Source organism: Saccopteryx bilineata, chromosome 7, assembly GCF_036850765.1.
Source record: "Saccopteryx bilineata isolate mSacBil1 chromosome 7, mSacBil1_pri_phased_curated, whole genome shotgun sequence".
Taxonomy (NCBI): Eukaryota; Metazoa; Chordata; class Mammalia; order Chiroptera; family Emballonuridae; genus Saccopteryx; species Saccopteryx bilineata.
The window spans coordinates 99,500,310-99,521,497 of record NC_089496.1 but is presented as its reverse complement, the minus strand read 5'-3'; the positions used below and the strand labels follow the sequence as shown (position 1 = coordinate 99,521,497).

Below are 21,188 nucleotides of genomic sequence, written 5' to 3'. Positions count from 1 at the left end.
ATGCAACAGCCACGGGCTTAGACAAGATGATCATTTCACCTTGAAAGACAGACCTGAAGCCAAGTCAGATTCCTGGATTCAAGTCCTGGCCCCGTTTCCACCAAGCTGTGAGACCTCGGACAAACCAATCTGCCTCCATGCAGCTCAGTTTCTGCGCCTCCCAAAATGGCCTGACCTTTGCTCCACTCCAAGACTGGGCTGGGGCCCGGCAGCGTCAGCATCCCTTCGAGTGTTAGAAATGCAGGATCTAACCCCAAATCTGCACTTGAGCGTGACATGGACAAGAGCGAGTGAGCTGCACTGAGCTGCCTGGCCCCTGCGCCTCAGGCTTCTGTAGCCCCTTGTGCACGACAGCAGAGTCCCACCTTCTCTCACCGGTTCTAACTCAGGGGACAGTGAGCATCAGTGGTCACCTGTTAACTCAAACTACAGACTCCTGCCATTGGGCAGACATCCTTCAGAACTCTGAACATAACCAGACTTTTCTCCTCCGGGGGAAAGGAAAGTCAAAGCTAAAATAAGCAAACAAAAGATTTTATACTAGTTTTCCGCTAAGGAGGACACCAAGCATCAGATTCGGCCAAAGAGCAGGGAAGGGGTGGAGAGGCTACGATCCCTGGACTGGTGCTCCTCAACCTCCTGGGAAGCTTTTCAGAAACAGGGATGCCGGTCCCAGGCCCCAGAGATCCCAATCCAGGTGGCCCACACAGAGCCCGAGCCTCCACGGTGGTTTACATGCTCCCCGGGGGACTGTAATGTGCAGCCGAGGTTGGGAACCACTGCCCTACCCAGCGGCTCTCAAAGTGCTACCACCAGATGAGGGGCACCAGCGCTACCCGAAACCCTGTTCAAGCTGCCTATGTCAGGACCCACCCAGACCTACAGGGCCTGAAACTCTAAGGGTGGGCCCTACAATCTGTGTCGTAACAAACCCTCCTGGTGCCTTCCAGGAGGGGCCTGTTCGAGTTTATGAAACACTGCCCTAGCCCTAAAAAATGGGACCCTCCAAGGAGTAAAACTCAGATTCTCTATTTTTTAGCAATTCCAGGTGACTCCTGGGCACACAGCTCAGGGAGCTGGTTGGTCGTCATGCTTTAGGAAGCCCCTGGGTTCTAGTGAGCGTTAATTTGAGCTACAGTGCTACTGTCTGTAGCACAGGCTATATGGTCTAGTCCAGGGGTCAGGAAGCTTTTTGGCTGAGAGAGCCATGAACGCCATATATTTTAAAATGTAATTCCGTGAGAGGCATACAACGACCCGTGTACGTTACGCATTACCCAATAAAAATTTGGTGTTGCCCCGGAGGACAGCTGTGATTGGCTCCAGCCACCTGTAACCATGAACATGAGCGGTAGGAAATGAATGGATTGTAATACATGAGAATGTTTTATATTTTTAATGTTATTATTTTTTTTATTAAAGATTTGTCTGCGAGCCAGATGCAGCCATCAAAAGAGCCACATCTGGCTCGTGAGCCATAGGTTCCCGACCCCTAGTCTAGTCTTTCCCCACTCTGACTGTTGGGGTTTCTATCATAATTCCTTGATCCCGGCCAAAATACCCCAGGAGCATCTGTGTCAGCATTTCTTTGATTACAAAATGGGACAATGGTGATAAGTTTTACTACACCTTTTGGGTTTCCTTCCATTCTATTATGAAAATATCAATGAATGATTCACATATAGCACTTAACACCAGACCCAATGCATAGAAAGAATTTAGGAAGCATATGCTGCTATTATTATCAACTGTTGTTATTGCCTCTGACCCCTAAGACCAAACACATTATTGTCCAAGATACTTTTCCATAAACAAAGAAATGTTTCTTCCTGCGCCTTGCAGAAATATCTGGCTTTCTTCACATACCATGGGAGGAGGAAAGGGCTCAGACGCTCATGGGAATCTAAGAACAGTCTAGGTTCTCACTAAAATGATAAGTTATACCAGTCAAGTTCTTGGCCAGCCCTCAGGTTTCACAGCCAGTGAAAGTGACTGAGCACCCAATAACTGATCAATGGACGGATTTCAGAAGACTCCAGCCTGACCAGGCGGTGGCACAGTGAATAGAGCATCGGACTGAGATGCGGAGGACCCAGGTTCGAGACCCTGAGGTCGCCAGCTTGAGCACAGGCTCCTCTGGTTTGAGCAAGGCTCACCAAGGTCGCTGGTTGAGCAAGGGGTCACTCGATCTGCTGTAGCCCCTCGGTCAAAGCACATATGAGAAAGCAATCTATGAACAACTAAGGTGCCACAACGAGAGACTGATGATTGATGCTTCTCATCTCTCTCCGTTCCTGTCAGTCTGTCCCTATCTATCCCTCTCTCTGTCTCTGTAAAAAAATAAAATAAAATAGAAGACTCCAAGGCAGCAAGTCTCAAATTTTGGTAGGCTGAAAAGCAGAACCCGAAGTAAAACTGCAACATCCCAGACTGCACCCCAAACCTACTCGATCTAGCCTTAGAAAATCTTATTTAAAACGTCACTAGAATTTAAACTCGGTAACAGCAAGGGACTTTTGTCTGTTTGCTCACTGATGAATTCCCCGGGCACACAGTAGATGCACAATATTTCTGAATGAATGAATGAGCAATCTGAAGTTTAGACTTAAACAATTAGCTAAAACAACACTGTAGTAACAACTGAATGAACCTTTTGAATGAGTTAACTGGCACCCATAGGCTTTGTCAAACTCCTCTGGTGAGGTGACATCTGTCTCTCTCCCTCTCTCATACTCACACACAGACACACACACATGTCGTTCTTTGTGGGAAGTGGACGTGAGAGCTCAGACACGTGTGGGGATGGGTCTAAAGGAAAAGTGGGAAGAGATTATACCAAGAACTGAATCTGTTTCTGGGAGTTCTCTCGGCCCAAATTTGCTCCTCAACTGAGAGAGCAAATCCTCACGAATACTGAAAGGCCAGGCTTAGAACACAAGACACTACCACCAGAAACGTGAACCGGAAGAAAGCCAGGAACCCCCGCAGACATCCGGGCCATGTCCACTGGCACTCATCTCTGGATATTCTGATGACAAATGCCAAGGGTCTGTTTGGAGACAGAGATGGACTGCAAGCCCCAGGAATCTTAACAATTTTAAACCACAGTCAAGGCTAAACGTCAAGTTCACATCCAGAAATAAGGGGCCAATATGGGGCAAAGACACCAGTCTAGTGTCTATCCTTCTCTCCCTGGCTCCACAGACAGCCAGGCCCTGGAGGAGGGCCCTCAGCTTCCTGAAACAGGGCAGGAGAGTCCTAGGGCCAAGCAGAAGCCTATGCTTTGGTTACAGCTCAGATGAGAACTTGCACATCTGAGGACTAGAGCAAAGCAACACCCACTGCAAAGTTTCAACCGCTCAGCTGTGTAAACAAATAAAATGGTCCATTTCTTCTGGAACCTCTCCTAGATGTCTCTGCGCGCACACAAGCTTGTGCCTGCATACTCACACACACACACACACACACAAACCACTTCACATCTTAAAAGAAAAACAACCAAGAAAGGTCTACTCGGTTTGTTTTTGCTGCATGGGGAGTTTTTTTTCCTGAATCTCATCTGACTTGGTGTTAAAACATCAACCTTTGGCCAAAATACTCTTTAAAACAAAGGCTTTTAATTGGTTCTGAAGTAGCCCTTCTGAAAACCAAGTGAACCATCTGTGGGTCTCGACCCTGCTTACAATCCTGCTCGTGGGGTTGGAATAACGGTCAGCAGAGAAGCACTGGGAGAGCTCTCTTCAGGGAGGCAATAAAGGCGCCTCCACGTGAATCCAGTCACCCATGGGGCATCCCTGGGAGTCATCTGCATTCCGCCTGCAAGATCTCCCGGGTCCACGGCGACGGCGACTGGGAGGGGTTTCCAGGAGCTGAGGACAGAGGCCAAAGGACTATGAAGGGGCCTGCCCTGGCCCCCGGGACAAAGTGGCCTTACCTTACTGCTCCTCCTCATAAATATCACTCACATACCTAACGACCACGATGCCAGTGCGTCTCCATGACAACACTTGAAATCCAGTGTTGAAGTCTCTCAAAAGGTGAGTGCAAAGCTAAACACACACATTACCCTATGCCTCTCCAAGTCCACTCCTGTGTATGAACAGATGTGGGTGAGAGTGTTACCAGAGCCTTATTCCTAAGAGCAGAAAATTGGAAACAACCCAAATAGCCAGCAACACCGGGGGGGGGGGGGGGGGGGGGGGGCCTGTGGCATATTCCTATGTGGAATACTATACAGCCATAAAAAGCAAACTATTGCTACATACATTAACGGATAAAATTCAGACACAATGATGATTGGGGCTAGACATAATCCAGTATATTCTGTACAATTTATTTTCTAAGCAGCTAAAAAAAACAGGCAAAACTAATCCCTGATGATAGATAGATGATAGATAGATAGATAGATAGATAGATAGATAGATAGATAGATGATAGATAAAACTATGATGAGAATTTTGTTGGAGGTGGGGGGAGCCAGATGACTAGGAAGAGAAGGCAATCACAGAGACTTCTGAGGAGTTGGTAATACTCTTTCTTTATCAGGGACCGGCAAATTACAGTCCATGAGCCAATCCAGCCTCTGTCTGATTTTATAAATGAAATTTCATGAGGACGCAGCCACACCTATTCCTTTAGGTATTGTTTTGGGGTGCTTTGCCATCACAACGGCAGAACTGAATAGTTGCCCTGGAGATTGTATGGCCCACCAAGCCTAAAATATTCCCTCTCTGGCGCTTTCCGGAAAAGGTACGCCAACCCCATTCTGCTCTATATTGATCTGGGTGACATTGTCATGGATGCTCCCTGCCTAAAAGCTCGTCCACCTCTCCACTAAAGACCTGAGCACTTCAATACAATTTTTGAAAAGCCAACAGAGTTAAATAACTAGGTCTAAAAGAAGTTGTTGTTCTAATTTTCATTGCATTTATATTTGTGATAACCCTTTGGGGAGAATCATTTTTGTTAACACTTTTTTGTCTTTTCAAAACTGAGAAGAGTTAGCACAAACGTGGGGGGAGATCCCAAGGCAGCCACCGATACTGCATCCGTACGTTTTACGAGAAGGTGACATGCCTACAGAATCACAGCAGCACTCAGCGTCCATTCATGTAAATGTGAACTTGGCCAAGCCCTGAGATGCCAGGAGGGATGGGAAGGGAACTGGTATGAATCTCATGTGATACATGGTATCAAGCTACTCTAGGTTATTTTAGGATGTAGCTTAGGAGAGCAACAACCTCAGCTCATATTGAAATACAGTATTTATTAAGGTTAAACTGGTTTAAGTGTCCAGGAAAGGAGATTCGGCCCTGATCAAGTTGGATTTAAGCCTTACAGTGGAGAACAGAGCCAAGGGACAATGTCTGTGCTCCCGCTCACCACAGTAATGCCACCACCCTCTCCTCTAACCGCCACCTCGCGGCTGAGCGGCCATGTGCCTTGGGAACCATGTTCTTGTGTCTGAGGTTTCCTCTTTTTTTTCCCTTTGCTTCTTTTGTTTTGTTTTTTTGGGGTTTTTTGCCATTTATCCTTTGATGATCAAACTAGAATTACAGCGGGTTGCCATTTGGCGTGGCCTGGCCCCGGTCTAGCGGAGAACGGGGGAATGAACCCTGGAAGCATGCCGCTGCTGGGTCTCTCATAGAATGTCTCTCTGTTTGCCCACATGGGCATCAAGCCTTAGCAAACAGAAGCGGGGGAGAACAATGCTACCTGTTCATGGAAGAATAGTAATGGTTTCTTTCAGTCCTCCAAACAATGAGCTCTGTAATTTACTCCATCTTCCTCCTGAGAAAGCGCTTCCCATGGCCCGCACCGTGCCAGGTGGTTTGGAGAACAGACGAGCTGCTCGGCCTAACAAGGGGCGCTTCAGCCCCGGGTGTAAAGACACAACAGCTGGTCTGGTCTCGGCTGCTCTCCCAGTGACATGGCCCCAACCAGCCTTTCCACACCAAGATAGGGATCACTATGCTATTCAACCTCAACAATTCCCACACCCCGGGGCACAGGACTGTCCAGCCCTCCCCCGAGGTACAGTGGGCCTCAGGACACTGTCTGTTCGTCATCCTCCCATTCATCAGGACTCAGGGTTTGGGCAGGTTCTCTAACCAAACCCCGAGTCTAAACCATTTTCTGGAATCAAGACTCACTGTGCCATTCATTAAGCCAAAGGGAGAAGGGTCCGCCCCACGTGTACCACCAAGAACAACTGTAGCGTCCAACGAAAGCCACCAATCTTGAAACTATTTAGGGGTTGGAGGGGTAAAATCAAGGTCGCGCCTTGCCCTCAAATACACACACACACACACACAGATCAGCCAGCACAACTTCAGAAGTAATCAAAATATTTTTAAAGTTAAGTTACCATCTCCTTGAAACGAGTCCAAAAGCATTAGGGGGAAATGTCTGCCGAGTCACGGTTTTCCCTGGTGGGAGATGCAGACGTGAAGCAGCAGAGATAGGAAGATACCAACCACGTGGCTGGGGCTCCTCGAGACCATGTGCACACACACGAGTCACCTGCAAGGGGAGCCAGCTACAAGACAGGGAGCAATGGAACAAGTGAACCATTTAACCAACCAGCCCCTGGGAAGAGGAGACCCTGGTATGTCAGACTACAGCGCGTTTCAAAAAGCCTCCCTCGAAGGGTTAAACCGGAAGATTCGAGAGCTTCAGTCCCATTAGTTCCACCGTGAGGTCCGTCCATCCTGGCAAAGCCAGGCAGGGCCAGGCAGACAGACGAAAATCGTATTAGTCTGCTCTCCCTCCACTACTGCGTTCTGCTGGCATCAGTTCAGCTCTGAGTCTATATTAGTCCGTGATTTGTTTAGCCTTTGGATTCAAGAGAATGGAAGTACTACGTGAGCAGGAAACAGGACACTCATCAGAAGCTGAGATCTGTCGCCTTTCCCTTCCAGCACTGTTAGTGTCGTATATCAACAGGCCCAGGAGAAATCAACATTTCAGGACAATCAGGTCAAAAGTGATATTCTTAGCACCACTTAACATGATTCTGACCCACCGGAAACAACTCTCTGGCGGTCACACAGCCTCCTCTCCCATCTCCCCCATTCCCTCTCCCCATCACTTTCTGTCGCCTCATTTTACTCCCAAGTGAAGACCCCGCCCTAAACCAAAAACAGTAGCCAAGCTGGGGTCTGTGTGACCATTATGCCTGAACAAGAGACTCTTCACAGAAAACACAGGCTTCTCTTTCTTTCCGTATCTTTAAATCATTTTAGCAGCATTTTTTCCACTCTTGCTTATCCTTTGCTCCCCACCTCCCCCAATGAATCAACCACCACCACGGTCCTCACCACCATCATTATCACCACTATCATTATCACAATCACCATCATCATCATCATCATCATCATCATCACCATCATCATCATCATCACCACCACCATCATCATCATCACCATCATCACCACCATCATCATCGTCAGCATCATCATCACCACCATCATCACCATCACCACCTAAATTGGGGGAAGGGATGGAAAATAAAAGACATAAGAGACCTACATATTGACAATTCAAGCTTCAAGGATCCGTTGCATGTCCTACCTGAATTGCAATCTGGTGTTCAATCGTTTTGTACGCAGAGTAATGTGTGCTCCCGGACTGAAAATGGAGCTGTAGAAAGAAACCAAATCAAAGCGTTCTGCTTATGTCACAAACTACAAGGAAACATCTTAAGCAGTTTATGAATAGCAGACAAACCTTCCTAGATTGAACTGCAGCCTTGGCATTCAATCAAAACCCATGTATTTTTATTTGTTGCTATGGATAAGATGATCATAATGATCTAAGGCACAGTTTAAAAAAAAAAGAAAGCCCTATTCAATAAGCAAAAAGGGAGTGGGGAGGGGGCCAGGAGTGAGAGTCAATGCCATGGAAAGGGAAGAACGGATGCCCATTAAGACATGAAGGAAGCCAGTGTGCTGAGCAGGACGCTGCAGAAATATTTAGTGTGCTGCAAAAAGTCATCAGAATTGCAACATGTAGGCAAGAGGGAGAGACTGTGAGAGAAAGGATTGTTAGAAGCCACAAGACTGCCAAAGATATACAAGCCTCCAGCCCCATTTCTAGTAACTGGGTTCTAGCTCCCAACACACAAGTCTAATCTGGGGAAAACCAATGTGTCAGGTAGAACTCAGGGGCCACCCCAGGCCTCACACATTCTTTCACAATGACTAAGCTTTGCAGCCCAGGACAGCTCCGCGCCTGTAGTCTAGGTACTCACACTTCCCCGAAGAGGGAGCCAGCCACTGCCAGACAGCCACCAGGTTTTCTAAGGGAAGACCACCTACTCAGTGGCCCCTCGCTGAATGTTCATCCCAGTCCACCCAGGTCCTGCACAGAAAAACACTGAAGTCTCCTGGGCCTTTCCCTCTGAAGCCTTACATCTGAAGCCCCATTGAAGAAGTGTGTGTCCCCAAATAGAAAGGAACACCAAGATTCCTCACCAAATCCTTCCTTTCCCAAATAACACGTGCTAATTAATCTTGAGATCCTACCAATTGGGAAAGCAAACACCATCAGCTGATTTCTCTTACAAACAACACAGCAATCACTAAAGGATTTCAAAATACCTGAAAATGTATTTGAATTTGCCATTTACACACAAATGGTGAAAAATCAGACACCCATGCCCATCATAGCAATAAGCCAATCCGTGGTATTTCCAAACACAGACCAGTAACACTATAATAAACTGTTGCCATCATTGCTACTATACTATTACTGTTACCATTACCAAAAAACTTCTGCACAGCAAAGCATAAGCTAGACTGCAAAGGTTTTAGACCCAATTAGTTATTACCTTACTCCCTGCCAGAAAAAATTATTCAATCCATAAAAAAGAAAAGGAGAGGGAAAAAGAGGGGGGATTTCACATAAGAACTTTTGAACCAACCCAAAATAAACACAACATAGTAGTAATCAAATTTTAAAAAGTGGTCTAAAGCCATATTGCTCCTGACCTAAGACTGTAAATTCCCATTTTAGGATACACTGGGTTCTGGGAACATTTTATCTGTCAAAAATAAACAAACATACTGCCCATATATATTATGAGTCTGCTTGCCCCAGAACATAATATTAATCAGTTAAAAGAGGGTACAACAAAGGTGGGCTCAAAAAAAGTATTTCTTCACCTGTCAAAGCAGAGTAATAAACCACACTCCCTAACACAAGCCAAGATGAACGCTGAAGATACGCCCCCCCCCCCGCACATAGCGCCCCCACTCCCCCACTCAGAAGCAGGTCATCCAAAGTGAACTGCTGAAAAAGAGAGATGAATTTGCACCCTTTGCCCCCTCGGACCCCGTCCTTTTTGTGAAAACTGCCAGTCAGTGAGCTGAGATTGCACTAATTACTGTCACAATTCTGCATCGTGTTAAAACAACTTTTGTGAGAGAGAGAGAGAGACAGAGAGAGAGAGGTTCCTCTGCGAGTTTGGAATTCTTGGCTGGAGAGCAGTTCTTGTTGGAGAGGGGGGTTCTCCTTCTAAGCAGGGAAGGCAACACTAACAACGTGTCCCCCTTTTTCAGCGGGTTTTATTCTCCTCTTTTCCAACTGCCAGATTCAGAGCTTAATGGAAACTTGTCCAAGCTTTGCTTCCCACAGACCCTGCGGAGCCCTGGGCAATCTGTACTCAGGGTAACCACAGGAATCTTAGATTGTCAATTAAAATTGAATGAACACCTGATAACTAAGTATAGGTCGTGGAAACAAAATTTCATATAATCACAGCCTTATGAATGCATTAATGAAACTGTAGCTAATCCAAATTCAATTTTCACTTGTCCGGTTCCATTCTTAATCCTGGCCTTCACCACCACCCAAACAACACAAGAACCCAGAAAGAAAGCTGCAATTAAAACCGCAAAGATGATGCTGCAAGGTCCTGAAGACTGGAGTGGGACAAAGTTAATTTAACCTTCACACACATACACACCATCCTAATGTCCCCGAGCAATGTCACCTCCCTCCTTAGGTGTCCGCTGCACAGAACAACCTCCATCCGCTCATAAATAGCCACAGCTTGGTCAGTCTGCAGTCCCAGCCAGCAAGCACTGTGTTGGAGGGAAGTTGAGCTCGACTTCCCCCAGCTACCTTGACAAAGCCTTGACCATTCTCTTATTTCTCCTTTGGGTTTCCACCCCCTCTTTTCCCAAACACTCCTTTCTAAAACACATTTTAAACTGCTTTTTCCTTCCCTGTAAAACACAAAGATGCCTTGTTCGTTATAGTATAGCTTTTTAGGACAAAGATAAAATACAAGGACCCTGTAAAAACTTGGCATTGGGAACTGGAACAATCATGTGTTTATATTTCTGTAAAAAGCTATAAAGAAGGAGAGAACAAGAGATGGTTGGCGCTCTGCTTTTTTGGAAGAGATGAGGAGGCTGTCAGACCCAGGAGAAGAAACAGGGCCATCTAAGCTTAGCCAAGGCTTATGCGAGTTTAAGAACCAGGCTCCCACAATCCTCAACTCATAGGACCGCCCTGCCCTTGGTCACCTGCAGCCCCCAAATCACTCACTTCCTCATCCAGTGACTGTGGCTGTTACACCCTGGGCATATGACAAGCCCTCCACATGAGGCCTCCCTTTCAGGGGTGCCACCAAATGAGAGCTCCAAGATACTTTCCATTTAATTCCTTCCTGTGAGATTTCTCAACAAAACAAACCTTCCCTTCCTGTTGTGTATGTTTACAGTGGCCAAGCCCACCCATCCATTCTAACACTGGGCCCCACTTGGTCCAGAGGAAGCACCAGGAAGGTGTGGCTGTGCTCGGCCCAGGTATGCACAATTCTCCAGCAACTGAAAAGCCAACACTTTACGGTTAACCACTTCCCTTATTATTAGCGTATCTTGATTGCTCTTGCTTTATTTCTAATCATTATTACTGGCCCTAAATCGGATGTCTCAGATACCAGACATCAGAGACTTCCAGAGATGGGAGGAGAGGAAACGGGCTTTCACAACCACAGAGATCGCATCCTCAAAGGCAACTAAAAAAATTGAAACCCTATGTTGGTTCTTCCAGCTCTAAATTAACTTCCAATGTGACGAAGATTAATTTTTGATGCCTGTTCATTCCACTAAATTGGGAAGAGGTGGGGGCATTTGCTTTATTTTAAGCTTAATGAATCACCTTTCTCTTTTGTTAAAAAAATAATAATAATACTAAATCCTGATTCATTTCCTACTAGGTTTTGGTTTTGAGGGGTTTTTTGACCTTGCAGCTATCATCATGAGCCACTTGAAGTTTAATTTCCAAGCCATTAGCTTAATAGACAGAACACTTCTTTAAAAACAAAAACAAAAAAAAAAAACTTTTTTCTTACATTGCCAGTCATTTTCAGGGTGGGAACAGAACCCCTATGTTGGAAGCCTCTTACATTTAATGGGAAATAAACTTTTGAGCAGGACTTTGGGCTACTACTGCCTCCCCTTCTAAAAAGCATCAGAGGGGCCTCTGACTTGCCCTGGGAAGGCAAAAGCAGCACTGACTGAGAGGTCCGTGGGCTTCAACATTCCTGCAAAGATCTAGCCACCGAACACTTACACTACCCTAAAACAACAACGTAAACAAAGGCATCCCCTCTTCACTTCCTGGCATCCTCCAGAAATCCTGCTGCAACAAAACGCATGCCTTCAGACACAAGAACCAGCTCTCCTCCTACTGTCTCCCTGTTCCATCAAATGTCTATTTACCCTCATTAATTTTTTTCTTTTCTTTTTCCTCAACCTGAAACCATCAGCTATGAGTCAGAGAACGATCATTAACTTTTACAGCTTCCACACACATCCACCTACTCACATTTGGGGAAAGAAGTATTGACTTGCAACATTGCCTGAGACCAAAATCCTGTAAGAAGAAAAAAAGGGGAAAAAATTGCTTCAAGAAAGTTGTATCTACAGGTCTATGGGGGGATGCCACACAGTCATTGTTTTTCCACTTTGTGCTGCAATGCCTTGCAAAAATAAAAAATAAAAAGAGAGAGAGAAAGAAATGTTGGAAGTTGGACTTGGTGATGGTGATCAGCATTTATGGGTTGATTTTTTTTTTTTTTTTTTTTTTAGGAAAAACTAGATGATTTTTCTTTAGACTTTAAAATAAAGTTCTTAAACTGCTTGGGGCTGGGTGAAATATAAAAGTGAATTCAGTCTCCCGCTCCGGAACAAAACACATTTCTAGCACACAAAACCACGCGGGCCCAAGTGCTGAGACCTATCCCTAACACAGCATTTTCATTAAAAGTTGCTACACTAACACTCTTAAAATGATGCCTCCATCATTACTCCACTTAGCAGTCGCAGCTCGGCAACTCATAACGAATTAATTTGCATTAATGTGGTTTCATGCATCCTTCCCTGAGTATGCCATTGTGATTCAGGCTTAATAAAACTGACACGACAATAACATAGTGCCTTTTATTTCACTTTTACAACAAACCAACCCACCCCAAGACCCACACAACTCCTCACGATTTTTAAAGCATTTTACTAATATATTTAGTACATCATAATTGGCCCAGCACGCAGGAACCTAGTTATCTTCTCAGTAAATATTTATAGCATCACTCTTTCCCATTCATTCTGCATTTTCTTCGAGAATCTCACTGTAGCCTACATCTGCAATTCATTGACTTTACAATTTACCACATGTTGGGATGGGAGAGGTCTTAGCTCCATTTGAATCACTACACAAATATGCAAGTGATTTATCGGTTTCAAACTGAAGACTGCAAGAGAAGGACTCCACTTTTCCTGAACATTACTTCTTCTGGCAGACCATGAACAATTACAGTTCGTACTAATTAAGCTCTGTAAATGTGCTGTGCCCTGCTAATGCCTACCAGGCCTCAAATTTATTTTCATGATGCCAAACTTTAGTGTGCAATTTTAACCCCTTCAGAGCTGATCTCACTAACAGCCATCCCTTCCCCTGTAGACCGAACGGTAGGATGCTACTTCACAGCAAAAAAAAAAAAAAAAAAAGAAGAAGAAAATATAACGGGCTGAATTACCAGCCCGCAATCAGATGCGCCTAAGGAAGGGAACGCCACCCTGGGAAAACCCGAGGAACACCAGGGCTGATAACCTGCTCAAAGATCCCACAGCCACATCTTTGTAATGAGCTGTTAAGGGATTCATATCTCTCCCTGAGGGCTAGTAAGTTTCTGCATTCCATTGATTAGAAAATAAAACCTTTCAGCCTCGGTCTTTAGGTTTGGGTTGGAGGGAGAGAAAGATCTGGCCAGAAATGATGGAGCCATCAGCACACATACCCCCCTCAACCCCACTCCCCTTCGCCATGTGGTCAGTTCTTAACACACAGAACAGCCCACTCTTAAAATAAAATAATTAATTAATTAAAATCGGCAAGATAATTGGCCTTGGAGACCTCACGGGGGGGGGGGGGGGGGTGTCAATCACAAATGCCCCACCCCCAGGTCATCACACAATAACTGATAGGAAACAACACATCTGCAGCCAGATCCTCACTTTGGGTGAAGATGGATGGGAACCAGTCTCTGCTGACCAAAGCAATCTAGTTTTTAACAGCAACTCCCCCCCCCATGGTACTCCCACCTCTCATAAGAAACTCCCAATCCCCAATATTGATCAAGAGACTCCCCAAACCCTAATCTGTGTCCCATCTTCTTACTCTTTCCCAATCTTAGTCCAGCATCTATTCCGCGTCCCTGGGAGACACTTCTGTGCTGCCTCCTCCCCACCTCCCCACCCAACACCAGCGCACTTTTCCCAAATGAGCGGCCCTCCCATCCCCAACATAAACCTAGACTGTTTCTTCTCCTCTGTTAATTTCCTTTCATCCACTCTCCTCAGCCTTGCTTCTTCCTTAAACTCGCACATTAGCCAGGGCACTATGCAACATGTGTATCTTCCCTTCCAGCTCAATGGAACATCATAAAAATTACAGAGCAGACTCCCCTCTCAGGTTTCTGGAAGTATTCTGGGAGTAATATGCACAATATAAGCAATACAGTCTTAAAAAAAAAAAAAAAAGAAGAAGAAGAAAAGAAAGAGGGAGAAACCGAAAGGAAAAAGATGCAAACACCTAGAGCAACTTTGCTTTTGAAAACGGCTTCTGCGCAGAGTCCCCCACCGAATTTCCATCCCTGCAAGTGCTCTTTATAAATGTGTATAACAATAGCCTAGAGGAAAAGTACAAGTCAGCTGCCAAAGGAGGGGGTGTCTGCCTCAGTCAGCTCAGATTGCAGAGGTGGGGGTCAGAGGAGGCGGGAGGGCAGCACTGGCGATGGGCTTCCCCCCAACCCCCCCATCTCATTGCTTATAATTAGTGAGAGAAATTTGAGCTACTGCCAATGTCTGCGGACCTTGAATATTATAAGGCCAACGTGGCGTCAAATATCTTAACATTCATAAGTGTTATGGGCTGTAAATAAAGCCTGTGGATTTATGACCCGGTGGCGCTTGCCAGCAAAGGACTGGGGCACATTTCTTTCAGCAGACCTGTCGAGGTGCAAGTTTGCCTTTGGTTGTAAAATTAACCATTTCCTTCACAAATGTGCTCAATTATAAGTCAGAGCTGAAGATTTACTTACACGGTCACCAATATTCACTCCCAGAAGAAACTCAGATGTCCCCGTTGCACCCCCACCCCCCACAAAAATCAAAGCCTCCCAGAATCTGATGTGACCCCTCCTTTTCAAAACCCCTGTACTGTGTCACCTCCAAACAGTTATAAATGCGGTTAAAGATATTATCTAATTCCACTTACCAAGACTAAAAAGCTTACAACCTACTTCCTTGGAAAGTGCTTATTTATTTGGCAAGTCAATGGTTTAAAAAAAAAAAAAAAAAAAAGAAGTAAATCACTCCTTGCCTAAAGTCTGGTCCCTTCCCCCAATATAATGTCATCTACTTCCTGTGCAGGAGAGAGCCTTTGCTAAATCCAGGTTGTCCCATACTTAACTGCCAATAAACCAACTTCCACATAACTTCCAGACAGCTGGGGGAAAAGGTCCTCAGGAGTTTTAGTCATGGTCCAGAAACACGCGTCCGCACAAAAATTTGCAGCTGTCCTTTCTGTCCAGTACATTTTTAATGTGATTCGGCGGGGCCCCTGTTGTGAAGCATCTGACAAAATGTGAAATCCTCTTAGATACCTCCTAGCTGGCCCACTGTGCTCGCATGAGAGAGGGGCACCAGGATTCCCCAACCAAGAACTCCAGGCACTCTCTGCAAGCACACAGGCACCTCGTGGTATGGAGAGGGCCATTCGAAACCTGGAAGGACTTCCTACTGCAATCTTTAAAAGCACAGCCTCTGGTGCAACTATTAAAATGCAAGTTCGCTAAAGCAAATATTTTTGCGCTGCTCACAGAACAGGCTTCTTGATCTGCCAACCCCCCCACCCCGGACACCTTCCTGTAACTTTTTCACAGCTTGCTAAAAAACAGAAAGCTGACCAGCTTCCAGCAGGGGCTCCAAATGAAATCCATATCAGTAAAATTCAAATCGACGTGCAAAACTCCTCCACAAGAACCAGGACTGCCTCCCTCTAAATCTTGTCTCAATCAGATAGGGGGCATCAGCGAAAGCTACTTCCCTTTAGCCGTCAAAAGTTTCCAAAAACACTTCTTCCAGAGAAGCACTTTAGGCTCCCAACTGCTTAATAGTTTGTTTCTGGGGTTTCAGAAAGCTTTAAATTCAACAAACGGCAAAGCGCTGGCATATTAAATTTATAATCATTAAAATATGACTTACTGGGTGAGTGTTGAACCCATAATCCATACTGCAGACATTAAACCCCAACCTATAAAGATTAGCACAGAATTAATACTGTGGCGGTCAGATTGAAATCTAAACATGTTCAACCATAAATATTTCAGAAGGAGATGAAAAACAATTAGCATAAATACCAAAGAAGGGCAAGAACACCTGTTCTTTTTCAGGGTGATAAGCATTTTATTGTTCTCTATTTAAAATGTAATGACCTGTGTAATTACAGTAATATTACATTGTTATGTAGGGGCTTGGAATGTCACACTTAGAAAAGTGTTGTCAAAACAATTGGGGGTGAAGGTGGGGGGTGGGAGGACAACAGGGAAGGACCACCGTTAACCCTTCACACTCCAAGGTCTTGCTCTTTTGTATTAGAAAGGATTATGTTGTTTGAGTGGGAAGAAAACATCCATTTTTCACGAGGCAGAAAGAGAAGTTGCCCGGCTAAATAGAACCCCAGTGAATAGGCCCCTCTTGGTTTTTTTTAAATGCTGGATTCCAAGTTCAAAAATAAATTCAAGATGCTGCTTATTTATCTGTTCAAACTAGTAGCCAACAGCTCAGTTGAAAAGCAAATAACTTCGGATAAAAGATGCAAGAACTCTAACAATCAAATCCTGAAAAAGAAATTTCAAACCTGACTGGAATTTTCACCACACCATATTCCCCTCTCTGGTTTGGCAGGAGGGAAAAAGAAATGTAACACTACTTTTTCCTATCAACTTTAATATGGTAACAGTATTCTTATCTTTAACATACAAATGTTACCACAATTCTAATATTTGCAGTTCCATCCCTTCCCATCTACTTAACTAGATCTCTCTCCTTAATGCGTTTTTGTATTCGAATCTGTCTTTTTAAAAGCCGTTCCTATTACTGTATCAAAGACTAAATTAATGTTATGCAGAAATCTTTGTCGTTTTAAAATAAAATTACTACTATCAAGCTTTATGGCGTCTTCAGCAATTAAAGCATTATTCTTGAGATAATGTATTATTCATCATAAGCCGATTTAATGATACTCCTTAATTCTTTACATTCTTAAAGAGAAGAACAGAAATCAGGGCTTGAAAGAGTTGGCTTTTTAAAGGATGCAGCTGCTTACAGGTACACTCACAGCAACAGAAAAATGTAGCAAAAACACCACCAACAAGGAGGGTTGGGATGTGAATTAAGCATTTGGCTAATTTGTCTTTACACCTTGCCCTCCAAAACACCCTCTACGAAGCACTAAGAATGTCAGATAGGCATGAAAAGACCGCTGTCTTGCCTATAGATTCCTCCGGCAGCTGTATCAAATCTGGAATTGCAAGCTGGCCCCTCTGATCGAAGACGTCAGGAGTGACACACAACAGCCTCACGTCCTCATTTCTACTGCTCAGCTGCCCAGCCTAAATAAATAACTTTAATTTTGGAGCACATAATCTAACCTAGGTAACAGATAGGAAGACGGAAGGGGACATGCACACAAATATGTCAGTTGGTGTTTGACATGCAAATAGTGAAAACTGCCTACTGAGTTCAGAAATGTCTTCTCAGCCTCAATCTGATGTCACAGCACAAGGCCACGATTAAAAACAGACTCCATCTATCCCTATAATGCCCACAAAGGGGTCCGATGGTTGAGAGCCTTCCTCTCGCACGGGAAATCGTTTATTTGACTCCAACAACTTCCCTGTTTCCTAATTGCAGCACAACAAACTGCTCAAGTTTTCGGAAATAGTATGGCGAGATCGCCAGCAATCACAGACCGGGAGTTTCCAAAGAATCAAGAAAGGCTCCAAGCCCTGCCATCCACGCTCAATATTCAGATGGCCTTTCAGATGACCAAGTGGACTTTAAAATAATACCATCCTAGGGGGGAGGGCGGGAGAGTAAGAAATTCTCATGATTACTTTGGAATGTTGCTTGGTCGGGTTGGTGAGTGTACACAAACCATCAGGTTCTGAGCCGACAGCTCCCTAGTTAAGATGCCCTCAAGCTCCCAAGAAAAATACAAAGTAACAAGGCTGTGCTCCCCCCCCCCCCGCCAGCCCGGGCCCAGCAGCCTGAAAGAGCTGGCCCTGCAGGAAGAGGTCGAGCTGAATCTCTCTCCCCAGCTTCCCAAGCATGCCGAATCCTTAGCGCAGGGGAGGGGGGAATAATTCTGTCTCTTTCCTGGCTGTAAAAAATAACCAGTCTAGCATGCCCTTGCCATTTTTGCCAGGGCCCAAAAAACAAGTCAAACCTGATAGTTAATATTTCAATGCTTAAAAACACTTGTAGATCTGATCACTCCCGTCCGGCAAGCCCTCGGCCATTAGCACCGAATCCACGGCTGCTGAACAGTGAGTGCATTATTTCAAATGGCTACCTCCAGTTACCGAAAAAGAAAAAACAAAAGTTGTGTGTGTGTGTGTGTGTGTGTGTGTGTGTGTAAGTAAATAAGAGGTAGGGGAACCAAACCATAGAAGGCACAAATGACAATTCCGGGAAACCGGGCACAAACGACTAGAGACTGGGTCAAGAGATTCTCAATTCAGTCATTTTCGAGGGTGGGGGGGAAGGAGTTCAGGGCACAGGCAGGGGGCAGAGGCCGGTCTGGGATGGGGATGAGTCTTATTAACAAATGTCAGCGATGGGAGCAGAACGCAGACTACGAGAAGCGGCCCAGAAGCCTGGCACCCCGCGCCACCCTGGGGCCCCCAAAGTTGGGAGGCCCACGATGCGACCAGCAACCTACTCCCTTGAAGGAGAGGGGCCCTTGGTCTCCCCTCTGCACCCCCTTGGGGTATGCACATTGCGGCGTCTACCTCTCCTTCCCCCAGGGCCCACTGAGCTGGCCAGCGAAGACCCGGCTCTAAGCCCCAAGGCATCAAAATTCCCTAGAAATACATCAAGTCCGCTCGGAGGAGGCCATCCCGGCTGCCCACAAACCCAGAACCACGGCCACAGGGGCCTCCCTACTCCGCGCGGCCCGGGAGATACCGCAGCCAGTGCGCCGGGCAGCCAAGCCCGCCAAGGCGCCCAAGGCGCTCGCGGCCCTGCGGGGTGGCCCAAAGAGAGGAAACCCAGAGGCCAAGTGTGCATTGGGACCAGTATAGAAAGCATGACCTTCCAAGGGAAAGGGGGAGCAGGTCTCAGAGCCGGCGATCAGCACTATAAAGCTAAATAAACAACCGGCCGAAAGAGAAAGCCCAGGCGCTTCTCCAGGGCCCCGGGCTCCGCGCGCTCGCTCGCTAGTTTTCAAGTCCAACGCCTGGAGGAAAATCCACTCTCTACTCCGCGCGTCAAGCGCAGCCCAGTCACTGAGTCGCCGACAACGGCAGCCAAGGGGTTAACCGGGGAAAGCCCAAGACGCCACAGAAGAGGGAAGGAAGAGAGAGAGAAAAGAAAAGAGCCACACAGTCATCTTCCCAGGGTGAAGAAACAAACAACACCACCAAAGGGGGAGGGGGCAATCAGAGCGCAAAAAGTTCTTCTGATTTTTCTCCCCCAACAAAGCCCTGCTTGGAAAGAAAGCTCTCCCCAACATCACGAGGCAGCAAACTGAAAGCAAGAACATGGCGAAGTGCAAACAAATCCAGTCCACAAAAGGCAGAAAAGTTTGGAGAGTTTCGGGCGGCCTGGGCCACGAGCGGGGGAGGGGAAGCGGGGAGGGGAGGAGACGGGGAGGGGGAGGGAGAGGAGGGGAAAGGAGGGGGCAGGGCAGGGGCCGCATGCCGGGTTGAGCGGGCGGGGGCCGGGCGCGGAGGCACTTACGGTTCGGGCGGTGGGCGAGAGCGATCCGTTGGGGAGGTAGGGGCTCGTCAGGTCGGGGATCATGATGAAGGGGTAGCCGGGATACGGTGGCCCCTTAAAGAGCCCTCCATCTTGCCTCTTGGCCGCTAACATGGCGGGGCGGCGTGGGGACGGCGGCGGCCGCGCGGAGCGGGAGAGAGCGAGGAGAAACTTTTTAGAAAGTGGCCCAAGTAGTCAGGCGCCCCGGCCGGGCCGGCGCACAGCCGGGCCGAGCGGGGCGCGGGGCCCGGGCGCGCGGGGCGGCGGGCCCAGGGGGGGCAGCTCCGGGCGGCTGCGGGGCGTACTCACCTTCTTCCAAACTTTCCCGGGATTTATCTCGGAAACTTTCGGAGCGAGGCGGAGGCCTTCTTTCCGCCTTCCCGGAGGGATGGAAATGGGGAGGGCGAGGGGCAAACGCCACGCAGAGGGGGGAGAAGGGGGGAGAAAAAGAACCAGCGGGGTGGGGGGTTTGGGGGGGAGAGAAAAACAGGGTTACAAGTTTTTGCAATGGTGGCACGGCACGCACACGCCGCCCGCCCGGCCCCGCGGCGCTCCGCCGCCGCCCCCAGCCCCGATTTCTCCCCTTGAAGCAACATTTGCCAAGCCCAGGAAATAGATTAAAAACCCCACCAGCCCGAGGGGCTTTTCCTACCTCGGAATCGGAAGAGCTGTTTTGATTCGTTTCTGATTCATTGACTAGAGACGATTTGACATCAGCTAAATCCCTCTCTGCCGAGGAGTTTTCGGAGCTCTTCTCCTCCTGCTCGCCCTCGTCTTTGAAGGAAATCAGTTCGTCGTTGGCGCCTAGGTCATCTCCTCCACCGCCGTTCAGCTGCGGCATTTTTTTCACCCACCAGCAGCAATTTTGGAAGAAAAATGAAGGAGGAAGAAAAGCCAAAAAAAATACCCCCAAAAAGTTTTGCCCCCCAAAAAAATATTGCAAGAAAAAGACGAGTCCAAGGTGAACTTTTTTTTCAGCTTTGGGGTCTTTTTCTCCTGGGGAGGGGAAAGAGGGAGGAGGGGAGGGGAAGGGGGGGAGATCTTCTGCACGCGTGAGTTTGGGTTTCTTTTTTCTCTCGTTCCCAAGGATCCGATCAATGTGCAAAAAAATAATAAATAAAAAAGGGGGGTAAAAAAAAAAAACACCAACAACAACAAGAAGTCAGATATAAAGAGCAAAGGGGGGGGAAGCCGAAGATACAGGAGGAGCTCGTGCCGCTCGAATTTGAGTGAGTTGAAGTTAGACTGAGAGCTTTTCAGTTCAAAGGCGGCGCTGATTGACAGATAGAAAAAGGGGGATCGAAATCCGGAGGAACGGAGTAGTCTGGGAGCGGAGATTATTGACAGGGCGAGAGGAACACACTCGCTTAATGAGATGCCAGGGGGCGGGGCCGTCCCGGTGACGTGTGCATAAATAAACAGCCGGGGTGGGCGGGGCGGGGGCGGCTAACAATGATCCTTTCGGGCGCCTGGAGAGGGAGGAGGAGGTGGGGGGGGAGACGGAGGGAGGAGTATGCAGGGGGAGAGGCCTGCGTTGAGTGTGCGACCCCGGGAGTCTGGGCGAGGGGACCGGGACTCGCTCCGGGAGGGGGGCGGCTTCAGAAAGACAATGCGGAGTGGGAGAGGAGGGGAAGG

General features: G+C 47.0%; 1 protein-coding gene across 35 annotated transcripts in view; it reads right to left on the bottom strand.

Annotated features, from left to right (window-relative positions):
- The window catches only part of TCF7L2 (transcription factor 7 like 2), a 198,232-nt gene extending 177,518 nt beyond the window's left edge, over positions 1 to 20,714 (bottom strand). For 22 of the 35 annotated variants that reach the window (XM_066238233.1, XM_066238231.1, XM_066238230.1 and 19 more), the window contains exons 1-4: positions 20,206 to 20,538; positions 19,863 to 19,929; positions 19,536 to 19,660; positions 7,573 to 7,641 (exon numbers count right to left, since the gene is read on the bottom strand). In XM_066238233.1, the coding sequence (XP_066094330.1) occupies positions 7,573 to 7,641; positions 19,536 to 19,660; positions 19,863 to 19,929; positions 20,206 to 20,394 (450 nt within the window). In that variant the 5' untranslated portion in view covers positions 20,395 to 20,538. Of the gene's footprint in view, positions 1 to 7,572; positions 7,642 to 19,535; positions 19,661 to 19,862; positions 19,930 to 20,205 lie in introns of all 35 variants that reach the window. The other 13 variants (XM_066238232.1, XM_066238239.1, XM_066238242.1 and 10 more) reach the window with 2 other exon arrangements.
- Between the last annotated feature and the right edge of the window lie 474 nt (positions 20,715 to 21,188).